Below are 17,841 nucleotides of genomic sequence, written 5' to 3'. Positions count from 1 at the left end.
GGCTTAAGCAGGGGACACGTCTGGCACTGCAGGATTTGAGTCCCTGGCGGCGTAGTGTGTTACTGATGGTAGGCTTTGTTACTTTGGTCCCATCTCTCTGCAGGTCATTCACTAGGTCCCCCGTGTGGTTCTGGGATTTTTGCTCACCGTTCTTGTGATCATTTTGACCCCACGGGGTGAGATCTTGCGTGGAGCCCCAGATCGAGGGAGATTATCAGTGGTCTTGTATGTCTTCCATTTCCTAATAATTGCTCCCACAGTTGATTTCTTCAAACCAAGCTGCTTACCTATTGCAGATTCAGTCTTCCCAGCCTGGTGCAGGTCTACAATTTTGTTTCTGGTGTCCTTTGACAGTTCTTTGGTCTTGGCCATAGTGGAGTTTGGAGTGTGACTGTTTGAGGTTGTGGACAGGTGTCTTTTATACTGATAACAAGTTCAAACAGGTGCCATTAATACAGGTAACGAGTGGAGGACAGAGGAGCCTCTTAAAGAAGAAGTTACAGGTCTGTGAGAGTCAGAAATCTTGCTTGTTTGTAGGTGACCAAATACTTATTTTCCACCATAATTTGCAAATAAATTCATTAAAAATCCTACAATATGATTTTCTGGAATTTCTTTTGTCAATTTGTCTGTCATAGTTGACGTGTACCTATGATGAAAATTACAGGCCTCTCTCATCTTTTTAAGTGGGAGAACTTGCACAATTGGTGGCTGACTAAATACTTTTTTTCCCCACTGTAAATTATGTGTGTCATTATTGTTAAATTCAGGCTTGGCTGAACTGCTTTCAATGGGGAAAGATTGCTTCTGTGATATTAGGTGAAACTGTCACTTTCCTGTGTGGACCTATTGCTAATCGGAAATCTTGTTGGCCAATCAGAATGTATGGCTGGAACTATCATCAAGAATGGAATAAATCACCTTTCTGAGCATTCTTCAGTTCATTTTCTGGGTCCTCGTTCTCTGTGCTGTCTGTCACCTAAAAACACACACACAGAAAACACAATGTTCAAACTGTCTAACAGTAAGTGTGTGAAAGGAAATACCAGGAAGAGTGGTGTGTTATTGTACTGTGAGAAAAAAAGGAGCAGGGGAGCAGCATACAACCAACTCCATTTACAGTAGAGTTAGGAGACAGACAGGACCAACTCCATTTACAGTAGAATTAGGAGACAGACAGGACCAACTCCATTTACAGTAGAATTAGGAGACAGACAGGACCAACTCCATTTACAGTAGAGTTAGGAGACAGACAGGACCAACTCCATTTACAGTAGAATTAGGAGACAGACAGGACCATCTCTATTTACAGTAGAGTTAGGAGACAGACAGGACCAACTCCATTTACAGTAGAGTTAGGAGACAAGGATAAGATCCATTCTATTAAGAGTAGAGTTAAGAGATAGACAGGACCCATTCCATTTAGGGTACAATTATGAGAGGGTAGTATCCATTCTATTATGATTAGAGTGAAGAGAGAAGGATAGAGACGATTCCATTATGAGTAGAGAAGGCAAGTGTAGCCTCTTTCTCCGTGGCTGATGGGTACCTTGGCGCTAGGGGGGGTTGGGATGGGTTTGGCCGGGGGTGGTGTTGCGGGGGGCAGCAGTGTTGCTATGATAGCGCTCCTCTTCTCAGGCGGCGGGGGTTTGGTGATGGGTGGGGGGGTATGGACCTGCGGGGTCGATGACATCACATGACCTCTGGGTCAACAGTACAGTGGCCTGACTTCTGGACCACTCCATGTGTCAGACTTGTTCTTCATACAGCACCTCTCCTCTTTCAAAATAACCCTAGTCTTTTTCTTCCTCCAAAAGAGCTTTTCCCTACTCCGTCCCCAACATCTCTCCGTCCCCATCATCTCTCCGTCCCCAACATCTCTCCGTCCCCAACATCTCTCCGTCCCCAACATCTCTCCGTCCCAAACATCTCTCCGTACCCAACACCTCTCCGTCCTGACTCATCTTAAGGGGACATTTTTCTGCCTGTCCTCTTCCTCTAAACATCACCTTTTCCCTTTATTTGTCCTTGACTGCATTTATCCGTTCCCTCTCGTCTAACAAATTCAGTACTTCCCTCTGTCTGTCTAATATGTTGTATAGAAATATTCTATAGATTGACAGTGTGATAGTCTGAGCAGTGAAAGTGTGTGTGTGTGTGAGAGAGATTGAGTGAGAAAGACTGTACCTCCGTCACTTTTCCCCGTTTGAGTGGAGCTTTCTTAACAGCTTTCCCACGATTCCCCACTGCAGCTGCCATCTTGGATTTCTTGGGCTGAGGCTCCTCCTCCCCACGGTCATCCTCGCTGTCGTCCTCGTCTTCCTCCTCTTTTTCCTCCTCCTCCTCCTCCTCCTCCTCCTCCTCCTCACTCTCCTCCTGCTCTATCACTCTCTTGCGCTGGCTGCTAGCAGGTGTGGTTGCTTTGGCAGGAGACAATTTGGCTGGAGTCTGTAGAAACACCACAGATATTACTGCTACTGCTAAGGGACCATAGATATTAACAGTTGATAGATTATTGCATTTACATTTTAGTCATTTAGCAGACGCTCTTATCCAGAGCGACTTACAGTTAGTGAGTGCATACATTTTAAAATATCTGCTTCAACCATTAACATATACCATAAGATTTGATAAAGGACAGCTTAAAACACAACACACTAACCCGTGAGCTACGGCTTGGAGGGGTGGGTTTGGCGGGGACTTTGGCTGGAGCTTTGGGGGCGGGCTTTGCTGGAGGGGGTGACTGCTTCGCTGCAGCTCTAGATTGGTCGACTCTGGGGGCCGGGGGAGGGGCAGCAGGCCGGGTGGTCGGTCGAGGGGAATTGGTGGGTTTGCGGTTGAGGGCGGGGGGCTGGCTGGGGGCGTTCTTGAGGAGGGCAGGGAGAGGGGGGGAGCGAGGGCGTGACACACGGTCTGACGACCTGGTTCCCTAGGAGACAGAGAGAACAGGAGACATTATATTCAGATATCAGGGAGACACTGTGTGTGTGTAACCGGTAAAGCAGGGTTCCCCAACTGGCAGCCAGAAGGCCGAATTTGGCCCACGGGTGATTTTATTTGGCCCCTGAGTTAAGAACATTGTTGGACAGAAGACTGTAAAAACACAAGAAAATCAGCTCCAAGTGATTTTGCTTTTAAGTATTCTCATGCATAATAGAGAAATACACTACATGGCCAAAAGTATGTGGGCACCCCTTCAAATTAGTGGATTCAGCTATTTCAGCCACACCCGTTGCTGACACGTGTATAAAATCAGGCACACATCCATGCAATCTCCATAGACAAACATTGGCAGTAGAATGGTCCGTACTAAAGAGCTCAGTGACTTTCAACGTAGCACCGTCATAGGATGCCACCTTTCAACAAGTCAGTTCGTCAAATTTCTGCCCTGCTAAACTGCCCCGGTCAACTGTAAGTGCTGTTATTGTGAAGTGGAAACGTCTAGGAGCAACAATGGCTCAGCCGCCAAGTGTTAGGCCACACTAGCTCACAGAATGGGACCGCCGAGCGCTGAGGCGCGTAGGACGTAAAAATCGTTTGTCCTCGGTTGCAACACTCACTACCAAGTATGTCTGTATGACTGTAGTGTGTGTGTGTTTCCCTGTAGAGGGGGAGTATGTGTGACTGTGTGTGTGTGTGTTTACCTGTAAAGGGTGAGTATGTGTGACTGTGTGTGGGTACCTGGGAGGAACTCTCATTCATGGGTCTCATGCTGACGTCCAGAGGTAACTTCTTCACATCTGCAGCGGATCTGATGGTGCTGGTTTTCTGCAGAGCCTCTAGTTTCTCCTGCTGCTGTCTGATCTTCTCTGTCAGTTCTTTCTGTTTGTCCTCGGCCGTCTGCCTGTCCTTCTTCAGAACTCCACATGGAAGGTTCTGTTTTTGCTCCGCCGCGTCACACCTACAACACACAAACAAGATATTGGTGATATATTTGGTGTCCCTGCAGGTGTGTGTGTGTGTCAGTGTGTGTGTCGGTGTGTGTGTACCTGTCCTGAGTGCTGTCAGGGTTCATCAGACACACCCAGCTGTCTGGGTAACGTTTATCCACCGCATCCATCTGGAATGGCAGAGTCCTCCACTTCAGACACTTATCTACAGATAGCGAGGGAGAGAGACAAGCTTGTTTGTTTGGGTTTGTTCGTGTGTGTGTGTGTGACTCAACACATTTACATTTTACATTTAAGTCATTTTAGCAGACGCTCTTATCCAGAGCGACTTACAGTTAGTGAGTGCATACATTTTCATACTGAGATTTTATTTATTTCTACCTTTGTGTACCTATTTAGGATACATCACCATGAATAGAATGACATTCATATCCATAATTATGTATTTCTGTATAGTACAGATCAGGGACGTGGAATTTCCCTATTTTGTCCAGAAAATGTAATGCACACGTATGTTCATGTGAGTCTCTCTTGCACAAACTTGCACGTTAAGAGTGAGCAGTATCTCTGTGTATGTGTGAGTGTAAAACTCACCACACTGTATCGTGAGGGGTATCTCCATGGCGCGGCGTCTCTTGTACCTCTGCTCTGGCGAGGGGAGCGAGGACCAGCTGGCAGACAGGTACCCAAACTCATCCCAGAACTTCACTATGCCCTTCTGAGCTAAAGCACATACACACACAGGTTAGAACTTCACTATGCCCTTCTGAGCTAAAAGAGGGAAAAGCAGAAACATGCCAGTCATATGAACTAGGGATATCGCAGAAACGATACAACCGCATAACTGGGTTTTTCTATAAACTAGGGTACCAGTGAGCATTTCAGCTTCTGTTTGGAGCTGTTACAAAGTCATTAATAATAATTTGCAATTTTTTCCCCCATGTGAATACATTTAGATATAAAGGGGGAACACAGATACATTCAATATAATTCATGAGTTGAATCAAAACGTCTGTTTAAACCCTTCCTCATAATTGGAGTCTCCACAGATTTGGAAAAAATCGTGTGACATAAAACACTAACTTTCTTTCCTTACATTTATGATACTGTTGTTTGTTGTTACAACATATCCTAAGCATTTAACAATTGAATTACACATTGACCTTTATCCTGTGAAATTCCTGGATATTACTGTCGGACTCTTTTTTTGTATGGAGATCTCGGAAGTGTACTGTAAGCTCGTAACATTTCGTATCTCCCTATGTTACGGTGTGAAAACAGTTTTCATGGGCACACATACCCAAAATAATGTATGTGATTGCAAAATCCAATGCTTCAAACAGAAATAGTAACTTTAATGATTAATAAAACAAAAATCGACACGGTCATTAGCAAACGCCATGCTCTACCAACAGAGCTACATCCCTGTCGGCCATTCCCTCCCCTACTCTGGACGACGCTGGGCCAATTGTGCGCCACCCCATGGGTCTCCCGGTCGCGGCCGGCTACGACAGAGCCTGGATTCGAACCAGGATCTCTAGCGGCACAGCTAGCACTGCGATGAAGTGCCTTTGACCACTGCGCCACTTGGGAATAAAGTTCTCTGCTGCCAATGACTGGAACGAACTGCAAAAATCTCTGAAGCTGGAGACTCGTATCTCCCTCACTAACTTTAAGCATCAGTTGTCAGAGCAGCTTACCGATCACTGCATCTGTACACAGCCATTCTGAAATTAGCCCACCCAACTACCTCATCCCCATATTGTTATTTATTTTCCTAATTTGCACCCCAGTATCCCATTTGCACATCATCTTTTGCACATCTATCATTCCAGTGTTAATACGAAATTGTAACTATTTTGCACTATGGCCTATTTATTGCCTAACCTCCATAACTTACTACATTCACACACACACTGTATATATATTTTCTGTTGTATTTTTGACTTTATGTTTTGTTTACCCCATATGTAACCGTGTTGTTGTTTTTATCGCACTGCTTTGCTCTATCTTGGCCAGGTCGCAGTTGTAAATGAGAACTTGTTCTCAACTGGCTTACCTGGTTAAATAAAGGTGAAAAAAAACAGGTTAGTCGAGGTAATTTGTACATGTAGCTAGGGGTAAAGTGACTATGCATACATAATAAACAGCGCGTAGCAGCAGTGTAAAAAAAAAAGGGGGGGGATGTGTCAATGTAAATAGTCCGGGTAGCCATTTAATTAATTGTTCAGCAGTCTTATGGCTTGGGGGTAGAAACTGTTAAGGAGCTTTTAGGACCTAGACTTGGCGCTCCGGTACCGTTTGCCATGCGGTAGTAGAGAGAACAGTCTATGACTTGGGTGACTGGAGTCTGACAATTTTTTGGGCCTTCCTCTGATGCAACCGGTCAGGATGCTCTTGATGGTGCAGCTGTAGAACTTGAGGATCTGGTGACCCATGCCAAATCTTTTCAGTCTCCTGAGGGGGTAAAGGTGTTGTCGTGCCCTCTTCACGACTGTCTTGGTGTGTTTGGACCATGATAGTTTGTTGGTGATGTGGACACCAAGGAACTTGAAACTCTCGACCCGCTCCACTACAGCCCTGTCGATGTTAATGGGGGCCTGTTCGGCCCTCCTTTTCCTATAGTCCACGATCAGCTCCTTTGTCTTGCTCACATTGAGGGAGAGGTTGTTGTCCTGGAACCACACTGCCAGGTCTCTGACCTCCTCCCTATAGGCTGTCTCATCGTTGTTGGTGATCAGGTCTACCACTGTTGTGTCGTCAGCAAACTTAATGATGGTGTTGGAGTCGTGCTTGGCCACGCAGTCGTGGGTGAACAGGCAGTACAGGAGGGGACTAAGCACACACCCCTGAGGGGCCCCAGTGTTGAGGATCAGCATGGCAGATGTGTTGTTGCCTACCCTTACCACCTGGGGGCGGCCCGTCAGGAAGTCCAGGATCCAGTTGCAGAGGGAGGTGTTTAGTCCCAGGGTCTTTAGCTTAGTGATGAGCTTTGTGGGCACTATGGTGTTGAACGCTGAGCTGTAGCCAATGAACAGCATTCTCACATGGGTGTTCCTTTTGTCCAGGTGGGAAAGGGCAGTGTGGAGTGCGATTGAAATTGTGTAATCTGTGGATCTGTTGGGGCGGTATGCAAATTGGAGTGGGTCTAGGGTTTCCGGCATGATGGTGTTGATGTGAGCCATGACCAGCCTTTCAAAGCACTTCTTGGGTACTGACGTGAGTGCTACGGGGCGGTAATCATTAAGGCAGGTTACCTTCCCTTTCTTGGGCACAGGGACTATGGTGGTCTTTTTGAAACATGTAGGTATTAGACTGTCAGGGAGAGCTTGAAAATGTCAGTGAAGACACTTGCCAGTTGGTCCGCGCATGCTCTGAGTACACGTCCTGGTAATCCATCTGGCCCCTTGGCTTTGTGAATGTTGACCTGTTTAAAGGTCTTGCTGACATCGGCTACGGAGAACATGATCATGCATGCTGGTGCGCTCATGCATGCTTCAGTGTTGCTTGCCTCGAGCGAGCATAAAAAGGCATTTAGCTCGTCTGGTAGTCTCGCGTCACTGGGCAGCTCGCGGCTGGGTTTCCCTTTGTAGTCTGTAACAGTTTGCAAGCCCTGCCACAGCCGACGAGCATCAGAGCCGGCGTAGTAGGATTCAATCTTAGTACTGTATTGACGCTTTGCCTGTTTGATGGTTCATCTGAGGGCATAGCTGGATTTCTCATAAGTGTCTGGATTAGTGTCCCGCTCCTTGAAAGCGGCAGCTCTAGCCTTTAGCCCGATGCAGATGTTACCTGTAATCCATGGCTTCTGGTTGGGATATGTACATACGGTCACTGTGGGGACGACGTCGTCGATGCACTTATTGATGAAACCGATGAATTAGGTGGTATACTCCTCAATGCCATTGGATGAATCCCGGAACATATTCCAGTCTGTGCTAGCAAAACAGTCCTGCAGCGTAGCATCCACGTCATATGACCACTTCCGTATTGAGCAAGTCACTGGTACTTCCTGCTTTAGTTTTTGCTTGTAAGCAGGAATCAGGAGGATATAATTATGGTCAGATTTGCCAAATGGAGGGCGAGGGAGAGCTTTGTATGCGTCTCTGTGTGTGGAGTAAAGGAGGTCTAGTCTTTTTTCCTCTGGTTGCACGTGACATGCTGGTAGAAATGAGGTAAAACGGATTTAAGATTCTCTGCATTAAAGTCCCCGGCCACTAGGAGCGCCGCTTCTGGATGAGCATTTTCTTGTTTGCTTATGGCCTTATACAGCTCGTTGAGTGCATCGGTTTGTCGTGGTAAATAGACGGCTACGAATAATATGGGATGTAGCTCAGTTGGTAGAGCATGGTGTTTGCAACGCCAGGGTTGTGGGTTCGATTCCCACGGGGGGCTAGTATGAAAAATGGGAAAAAAAATAATGTATGCACTCACTAACTGTAAGTCGCTCTGGATAAGAGCGTCTGCTAAATGACTAAAATGTAAATGTAATATAGATGAGAACTATTTTACTATATGAAGTTGTCTGCTTTTTGTGCTTTGGATTTAGTTTGCATAGGCCTATGTAACAAGGAATTTCAATGTTACAGTGGGGAAAAAAAGTATTTAGTCAGCCACCAATTGTGCAAGTTCTCCCACTTAAAAAGATGAGAGAGGCCTGTAATTTTCATCATAGGTACACGTCAACTATGACAGACAAATTGAGGAAAAAAAATCCAGAAAATCACATTGTAGGATTTTTAATGAATTTATTTGCAAATTATGGTGGAAAATAAGTATTTGGTCACCTACAAACAAGCAAGATTTCTGGCTCTCACAGACCTGTAACTTCTTCTTTAAGAGGCTCCTCTGTCCTCCACTCGTTACCTGTATTAATGGCACCTGTTTGAACTTGTTATCAGTATGAAAGACACCTGTCCACAACCTCAAACAGTCACACTCCAAACTGCACTATGGCCAAGACCAAAGAGCTGTCAAAGGACACCAGAAACAAAATTGTAGACCTGCACCAGGCTGGGAAGACTGAATCTGCAATAGGTAAGCAGCTTGGTTTGAAGAAATCAACTGTGGGAGCAATTATTAGGAAATGGAAGACATACAAGACCACTGATAATCTCCCTCAATCTGGGGCTCCACGCAAGATCTCACCCTGTGGGGTCAAAATGATCACAAGAACGGTGAGCAAAAATCCCAGAACCACACGGGGGGACCTAGTGAATGACCTGCAGAGAGCTGGGACCAAAGTAACAAAGCCTACCATCAGTAACACACTACGCCGCCAGGGACTCAAATCCTGCAGTGCAAGACGTGTCCCCCTGCTTAAGCCAGTACATGTCCAGGCCCGTCTGACGTTTGCTAGAGCGCATTTGGATGATCCAGAAGAGGATTGGGAGAATGTCATATGGTCAGATGAAACCAAAATATAACTTTTTGGTAAAAACTCAACTCGTCGTGTTTGGAGGACAAAGAATGCTGAGTTGCATCCAAAGAACACCATACCTACTGTGAAGCATGGGGGTGGAAACATCATGCTTTGGGGCTGTTTTTCTGCAAAGGGACCAGGACGACTGATCCGTGTAAAGGAAAGAATGAATGGGGCCATGTATCGTGAGATTTTGAGTGAAAACCTCCTTCCATCAGCAAGGGCATTGAAGATGAAATGTGGCTGGGTCTTTCTGCATGACAATGATCCCAAACACACCGCCCGGGCAATGAAGGAGTGGCTTCGTAAGAAGCATTTCAAGGTCCTGTAGTGGCCTAGCCAGTCTCCAGATCTCAACCCCATAGAAAATCTTTGGAGGGAGTTGAAAGTCCGTGTTGCCCAGCGACAGCCCCAAAACATCACTGCTCTAGAGGAGATCTGCATGGAGGAATAGGCCAAAATACCAGCAACAGTGTGTGAAAACCTTGTGAAGACTTACAGAAAACGTTTGACCTGTGTCATTGCCAACAAAGGGTATATAACAAAGTATTGAGAAACTTTTGTTATTGACCAAATACTTATTTTCCACCATAATTTGCAAATAAATTCATAAAAAATCCTACAATGTGATTTTCTGGATTTTTTTTCCTCATTTTGTCTGTCATAGTTGACGTGTACCTATGATGAAAATTACAGGCCTCTCTCATCTTTTTAAGTGGGAGAACTTGCACAATTGGTGGCTGACTAAATACTTTTTTTCCCCACTGTATATAATTCCAAAGTAATTATTGTCTAGGTTTCATATTAGTTCACTGTTTGCTGTTCTAAGTTTCATCCTTGTAACTTTGGAGAGGCCACTAAACTCTCATGGCCATTGTTAATTTGTGGTTCTAACCTCTGCCTTTGTCCCCAAAGTGTTACTGTTTGCATTGTGTGTGTGCTTCACACCTACAGTTGAAGTCAGAAGTTTACATACACTTAGGTTGGAGTCATTAAAACTTGTTTTTCAACCACTCCACAAATTTCATGTTAACAAACTATAGTTTTGGCAAGTCAGTTAGGACATCTACTTTGTGCATGACACAAGTAATTTTTCCAACAATTGTTTACAGACAGATTATTTCACTTATAATGCACTGTATCACAATGCCAGTGGGTTAGAAGTTTACATACACTAAGTTGACTGTGCCTTTAAACAGTTTGGAAAATTCCAGAAAATGATGTCATGGCTTTAGAAGCTTCTGATAGGCTAATTTACATCATTTGAGTCAATTGTATGTGTACCTGTGGATGTATTTCAAGGCCTACCTTCAAACTCAGTGCCTCTTTGCTTGACATCATGGGAAAATCAAAAGAAATCAGCCGAGACCTCAGAAAAAGAATTGTAGACCTCCACAAGTCTGGTTCATCTTTGGGAGCAATTTCCAAACGCCTGAAGGTACCACGTTCATCTGTACAAACAATAGTACACAACTATAAACACCATGGGACCACGCAGCTGTCATACCGCTCAGGAAGGAGCCGCATTCTGTCTCCTAGAGATGAACGTACTTTGGTGCGAAAAGTGCAAATCAATCCCAGAACAACAGCAAAGGACCTTGTGAAGATGCTGGAGGAAACAGGTACAAAATTATCTATATCCACAGTAAAACGAGTCCTATATCGACATAACCTGAAAGGCCGCTCAGCAAGGAAGAAGCCACTGCTCCAAAACCGCCATAATAATAATAATAATAATAAGCCATTTAGCAGACGCTTTTATCCAAAGCGACTTACAGTCATGCGTGCATACATTTTTTATGTATGGGTGGTCCCGGGGATCGAACCCACTACCTTGGCGTTACAAGCGCCGTGCTCTACCAGCTGAGCTACAGAGGACCACCATAGCCAGACTACGGTTTGCAACTGCACATGGGGACAAAGATTGTACTTTTTGGAGAAATGTCCTCTGGTCTGATGAAACACAAATATAACTGTTTGGCCATAATGACCATTGTTATGTTTGGAAGAAAAAGGCGTGCTTGCAAGCCGATGAACACCATCCCAACCGTGAAGCACAGGGGTGGAAGCATCATGCTGTGGGGGTGCTTTGCTGCAGAAGGGTCTTGTGCACTTCACAAAATAGATGGCATCATGAGGAAGGAAAATTATGTGGATATATTGAAGCAACATCTCAATACATCAGTCAGGAAGTTAAAGCTTGGTCGCAAATTGGTCTTCCAAATGGACAATGACCCCAAGCATACTTCCAAAGTTGTGGCAAAATGGCTTAAGGACAACAAAGTCAAGGTATTGGAGTGGCCATCACAAAGCCCTGACCTCAATCCTATAGAAAATGTGTGGGCAGAACTAAAAAAGCGTGTGCGAGCAAGGAGGCCTACAATCCTGACTCAGTTACAGCAGCTCTGTCAGGAGGAATGGGCCAAAATTCACCCAACTTATTGTGGGAAGCTTGTGGAAGGCTACCCGAAACGTTTGACCCAAGTTAAACAATTTAAAGGCAATGCTACCAAATACTAATTGCGTGTATGTAAACTTCTGACCCACTGGGAATGTGATGAAAGAAAATTCCTTCTCTCTACTATTATTCTGACATTTCACATTCTTACAATAAAGTGGTGATTCTAACTGACCTAAGACAGGGAATTTTTACTAGGATTAAATGTCAGGAATTGTGAAAAACTGAGTTTAAATGTATTTGGCTAAGGTGTATGTAAACTTCCGACTACAACTGTATGTGAGTCACTGTATAGATAAAGTTTAGGCTTGGTGTTTTTACTTTACAGTAATGTCGTTTTGTAAATTGTGTCATCTGTAATTCTGTGTCTTACAACAATATATCCCTTTATTTTATACAGCACAGAGTGGATTAGGATGATGACGTTTGGGAGCCACCCCTCCCCAACAAGCGCCCCCGCCGGTCAAGGTATTCACCCCCCACTGCCATGTCAATCACCCCGTCTGATGGTTCTACATCCACCACTCGACAACGCCCCACTCCTCTTCAACCACCCCCACTGCAGGCCCTGGCACCACTCCCCTCTCTGCAAGTTCATCTGGAGGTGCGGGGGCAGGGAGGAGATCTAGGCCTCAACAGAGAAGAGGGAGAGGCAGTGGAAGCAGCACAACAGAGGGAGATGAAACTGAGGACAGATGGCATACGGTCCTTGAAGATGAGGAGCCAGAACAATTTAGGTTTAAACCCAAACGACCTGAAGTCCCACAGTTGGTTAGTGATGAAACATACACCCCTTACAGCTGTTTCAGCTCTACTTTACCACCTCTGTACTGGGAACACTAATTAGTCATACCAACAAGTATGGGGGCAAGAAGCAGCAGGGGGGAAGGAAGATGTCCTCGAAACCTGTCACCATGGGTGACATGCTCAACTACATTTCCTTGGTAATTTACATGGGACTGGTAAAGGTATCAAGACTAGTTGACAACTGGAGCAAGTCCCCACTCTATCTGTTCGAGTTCCACACCTCCATCATGAGTGAAAACCGATTCTTGGCCATCAACCGTACTACTCTTCACATGAGTGACCCACAAAAGGATCAGGAGAATGCCCAGAAGAAGGGGACTGCAGGGTTTGATCGTCTTGCAAGAGTCAAGCCCCTTTACCATGACATGGTGGAGGCATGCAAAACTTACTTCCAGCCTGCTCAAAATCTATCTATAGATGAGCGCATGGTTGCCTCAAAGGCTTGAATTGGCTTGAAGCAATATATGAAAAATAAGCCGACCAAATGGGGATACAAGCTCTTTGTGCTAGCTGATTCAGCCTCTGCCTACACGTGGCACTTTTTCATCTATGAAGGCAAGGCAATCACACCTACTGGGAACGGCCTTAGTTATTACTCTGTCATGCAGCTTATGGACTTCCCCTTACTTGGCAGTGGGTACAACCTCTTTGTGGACAATTTTTATACTAGTTCCATGGTTTTCATAGACCTCTTGAAAAAGAAAATAGGATGAATGGTGCCACAAGCCCCTAACATAATCGGTTTCCCCAAGACCAAGGTAAACGACATGACAAAGACAGCGGAGAGGGGGACTATACGTTGGATCAGGACTAACAAGCTGCTTTTTGTGAAATGGAAGGACACTAGGGAAGTAACCATGCTCACCACACAGCATAAGGTATTCAATAACGACCATGTCTCAAGGAGGGTGAAAAATGCCAATGGGGCATGGGTGAGGAAGAATGTCCCCATTCCAGTTTCTGTGAAGGACTGCAATGCCAGCATGGGGGGTGTCGACCTATCTGATGCTCTGATAGGCTACTACCAGGTCCTCCACAAGACCAGGAAGTTGTATAAGACTTTTTTTTACCACTTTCTGGACATTGCTACAGTAAAATGCTTTCATTCTCCACAAGCAGATGGCCAAAGCAAAAGGTCAAACCCCTCTCTCCCAGTTGACCTTCCGAGAGCAGCTAGTGTTGGAAATGGCTGAATTGGGGGCCCATAGCAACCTCACAACCATCACAAGACCCCCCACTCAAGGTGAGCGCCACTATCCAACACACATGCCAAAAGACAAAAGGAAGAACTGCAAGCATTGCACAAAACACAGGGGGGGAAAAAAGGGTGAAATGCAAGATATTCTGTCCGAAATGCCAGTTCGCATTTTGTTTCCTGGCAGAGAGGGACTGCTCCAAAGACTATCACGACATGCACAAGCTATGGTGAGTGAAATCTAATCATCTACACCTGGGATGTAAAACGAACACGAATGCCATTTGTAAATAGTTCAGCTTATTTCTATTTTTGCACCTTTTTTAGTGAAGGACACGTGTGTAACCAAGTTTGTGTTTGATAAGACATTTTTATATATTTTTGAATGTATATTTGTTGCTTTTATATTGTTTTTGTAAACAGTTTAGATACTTTTGTACCTGTTTCCTCCAGCATCTTCACAAGGTCCTTTGCTGTTGTTCTGGGATTGATTTCCACTTTTCGCACCAAAGTACGCTCATCTCTAGGAGATGCGACTGCGTGGTCTCATTGTATAATACTTGCGTACTATTGTTTGTACAGATGAACGTGGCACCTTCAGGCGTTTGGAAATTGCTCCCAAGGATGAACCAGACTTGTGGAGGTCTACAACATTTTTTCTGAGGTCTTGGCTGATTTCTTTTGATTTTCCAATGATGTCAAGCAAAGAGGCACTGAGTTTGAAGGTAGGCCTTGAAATAAATCCACAGGTACACCTCCAATTGACTCAAATTATGTCAATTAGCCTATCAGAAGCTTATAAAGCCATGACATCATTTTCTGGAATTTTCCAAGCTGTTTAAAGGCACAGTCAAATTAGTGTATGTAAACTTCTGACCCACTGGAATTGTGATAAAGTGAATTATAAGCGAAATAATCTGTCTGTAAACAACTGTTGGAAAAATTACTTGTGTCATGCACAAAGTAGATGTCCTAACCGACTTGCCAAAACTGCAGTATCTGTTGCTAGACTAGAGATATGCCCTAGCTATAGTTAGTCAGTGGTTGCACATCTAACTAGCTGGAATGAAGCAAGGGTGTGAATAGTAGACATGTAAATATATCCTTTCACTATTTACAGCAGTTCTCCAGCTATCCAGACCTGTCTGTTCTGCCTGATAGGGTGCTGTGGGTGTGTCCAGCTTATATCTGTGCAAATCTGTGTGTATAGCAATGGAATGAAACATCCAACCAATGCCTCAAGTGTCGTGCTGTAGGTCCACTACATACATTTACATTTTACATTTTAGTCATTTAGCAGACGCTCTTATCCAGAGCGACTTACAGGAGCAATTAGGGTTAAGTGCCTTGCTTAAGGGCACATCGACAGATTTTTCACCTAGTCGGCTCGGGGATTAGAACCAGCGACCTTTCGGTTACTGGCACAACGCTCTTACCCACTAAGCTACCTGCCGCCCCATTACATACCCAAAGGGTTGTGGGGTCCTGTCCAGAAACAACCCCTAGCCCCTACCCCTAGACACTGCGGAGATCTGAGAGAATTGGGTAGACTCTGGGCAGTAGGGGCTAGGGGTTGTTTCTGGACAGGCCATGGGTATTATTGTAGCTCAGTCAGTCTGGCACTGTCAAAAAATATTAATAGCTGTCAAATAATTGCTTCCTTTGTCCTTGGGAGAATCTCAATTGCATTTCCTTGATTCGTTGCATCCTCTCTCCTCGTCTCCTTCTCAAAACCCATTGAATGAGAAGGTCAGAGGTCCCTACCCTCTCACCTTCTTATCCAATGGGTTTTGAAAAGGAGGCAAGGAGAGAGGAAGTGAGGAATGAAGGAAATGCAATTGAGATTCTCCCCTTGTTTCCTCCATTCCTCACTGAGGTACTTCCCCTCGGGCTCCAATGCACTTTCAAGGAGAGGCAAGGAGTGGAGGAAACAAGGACAGAGGAAGCAAGAATGTGATGTCTAGTTCACACACACACACACACACTGCTTGAAGAGTTTATGGATTATAATAATTTCATTATTGTTTATTATTATTGTCCATGTTTCATTTTGAATGGCATATAGATGTTTTGCTGTTGCTAGGAGTTATGGTCTCATTGTGCATATCTAGACTCTTATTCCTCTAACTACATATGTGAAGCTGCAAGAAAATCATATTTAAATGTATATCAAACCGTTTAGAAATGTCGACCCAGATATCACACATTGGCCCCTTTATTTATAGAAAGACCCAACTATGCTCATGAACAGTATTTTTTATTTTTATTTTACCATTATTTAACTAGGCAAGTCAGTTAAGAACAAATTGTGCGCCGCTCTATGGGACTCCCAATCACGGCCGGTTGTGATACAGCCTGGAATCGAACCAGGGGTCTGTAGTGACGCCTCAAGCACTGAGATGCAGTGCCTTAGACCGCTGCGCCACTCAGGAGCCCAGTAGTCTCTAACTAGAGCTATACACCTGATTAAATAGTTAGTTTTTCTACATTTGATCTGTTTATTTAACCTACCAAACAATCTGCCTGCATTCTCCGCTGTCCCTCTCATGTTGCACCCTAGACATAGGGGGAGGGGCATGGTAGGCTACACTTGGGTAGGGGTGAACTGTTGACTGTACTCATTTAAGAATGCTTTGAAAACAATATCAAGCAGTTAACTTACAATGTCAGTTGTATACTATTGAAAAGCAGAGAATGTCAACGTTCTAATGCTAGAGTTACTGTAATGTATTGTTACCCTGAAGCCTAATTAATCTCTGATTAACCACTATTATGGTTATGTACAGTGCCTTCAGAAAGTATTCACACTCCTCAACTTTTTCCACATTTTGTTGTGTTACAGCCTGAATTTAAAATGTATTAAATTAAGATTGTTTTGTCACTGGCCTACACACAATACCCAATAATGTCAAAGTGGAATTATAATTGTATGTGTGGGGTATAGAGATGAGGTAGTCATTCAAAAATCATGTTGAACACTATGATTGCACACAGTGAGTCCATGTGACTTGTTAAGCACATTTTTACTCCTGAACTTATTTAGGCTTGCCTTGTCAAAGGGGTTGAATACTTTTTGACTCAAGACATTTCAGCTTTTCATTTTCTATTAAACAAATTAATAGAAAATGAAAAGCTGAAATGTCTTGAGTCAAAAAGTATTCAACCCCTTTGACAAGGCAAGCCTAAATAAGTTCAGGAGTAAAAATGTGCTTAACAAGTCACATGGACTCACTGTGTGCAATCATAGTGTTCAACATGATTTTTGAATGACTACCTCATCTCTATACCCCACACATACAATTATCTGTAAGGTCCCTCAGTCGAGCAGTGAATTTCAAACAGATTTAACCACAAAGACCAAGGAGGTTTTCCAATGCCTTGCAAAGAAGGGCACCTATTGGTAGATGGGTAAAAAGAAAAAGAAAAGAAAAAAGACATTGAATATCCATTTGAGCATGGTGAAGTTATTAATTACACTTTTAATGGTGTATCAATACACTCAATCACTACAAAGATATAGGCATCCTTCCTAACTCAGTTGCCGGAGAGGAAGGAAACCGCTCAGGGATTTCACCATGAGGCCAATTCAATGGTGACTTTAAAACAGTTACAGAGTTTAATGGCTGTGATAGGAGAAAACTGAGGATGGATCAACATTGTAGTTACTCCACAATACTAACCTAAATTGACAGTGATAAGAAGGAAGCCTGTACAGAATAAAAATATTCCAAAAACATGCATCCTGTTTGCAACAAGGCACTAAAGTAATACTGCAAAAAATGTGGCAAAGCAATTCACTTTTTGTCCTGAATACAAGACGACATTGAAAGTTCCTGAGTGGCTTCGTTAAAGTTGACTTAAATTGGCTTGAAAATCTATGGCAAGACTTGAAAATGGCTGTCTAGCAATGTCCAACAACCAACTTGACAAAGCTTGAATAATTGTTTAAAGAATAATATGCAAATATTGAACAATCCAGGTGTGCAAAGCTCTTAAGAGACTTACCCAGAAAGACACAGCTGTAGTCACTGCCAAAGGTGATTCTAACATGTATTGACTCAGGGGTGTG

At 44.0% G+C, this 17,841-nt stretch overlaps 1 protein-coding gene across 1 annotated transcript in view; it reads right to left on the bottom strand.

Annotated features, from left to right (window-relative positions):
- The window catches only part of LOC121573873 (ATPase MORC2A-like), a 39,115-nt gene that overhangs the window by 3,229 nt on the left and 18,045 nt on the right, over positions 1–17,841 (bottom strand). Inside the window, exons 16-21 of the mRNA XM_041886244.2 lie at positions 4,485–4,613; positions 3,990–4,095; positions 3,682–3,901; positions 2,663–2,929; positions 2,188–2,448; positions 922–979 (exon numbers count right to left, since the gene is read on the bottom strand). Coding sequence (XP_041742178.2) covers positions 922–979; positions 2,188–2,448; positions 2,663–2,929; positions 3,682–3,901; positions 3,990–4,095; positions 4,485–4,613 — 1,041 coding nt within the window. The remainder of the gene's footprint in view (positions 1–921; positions 980–2,187; positions 2,449–2,662; positions 2,930–3,681; positions 3,902–3,989; positions 4,096–4,484; positions 4,614–17,841) is intronic.

Source organism: Coregonus clupeaformis, chromosome 18 (genome assembly GCF_020615455.1).
Source record: "Coregonus clupeaformis isolate EN_2021a chromosome 18, ASM2061545v1, whole genome shotgun sequence".
NCBI lineage: Eukaryota > Metazoa > Chordata > Actinopteri > Salmoniformes > Salmonidae > Coregonus > Coregonus clupeaformis.
This window is presented reverse-complemented; position numbering and strand designations above follow the sequence as displayed.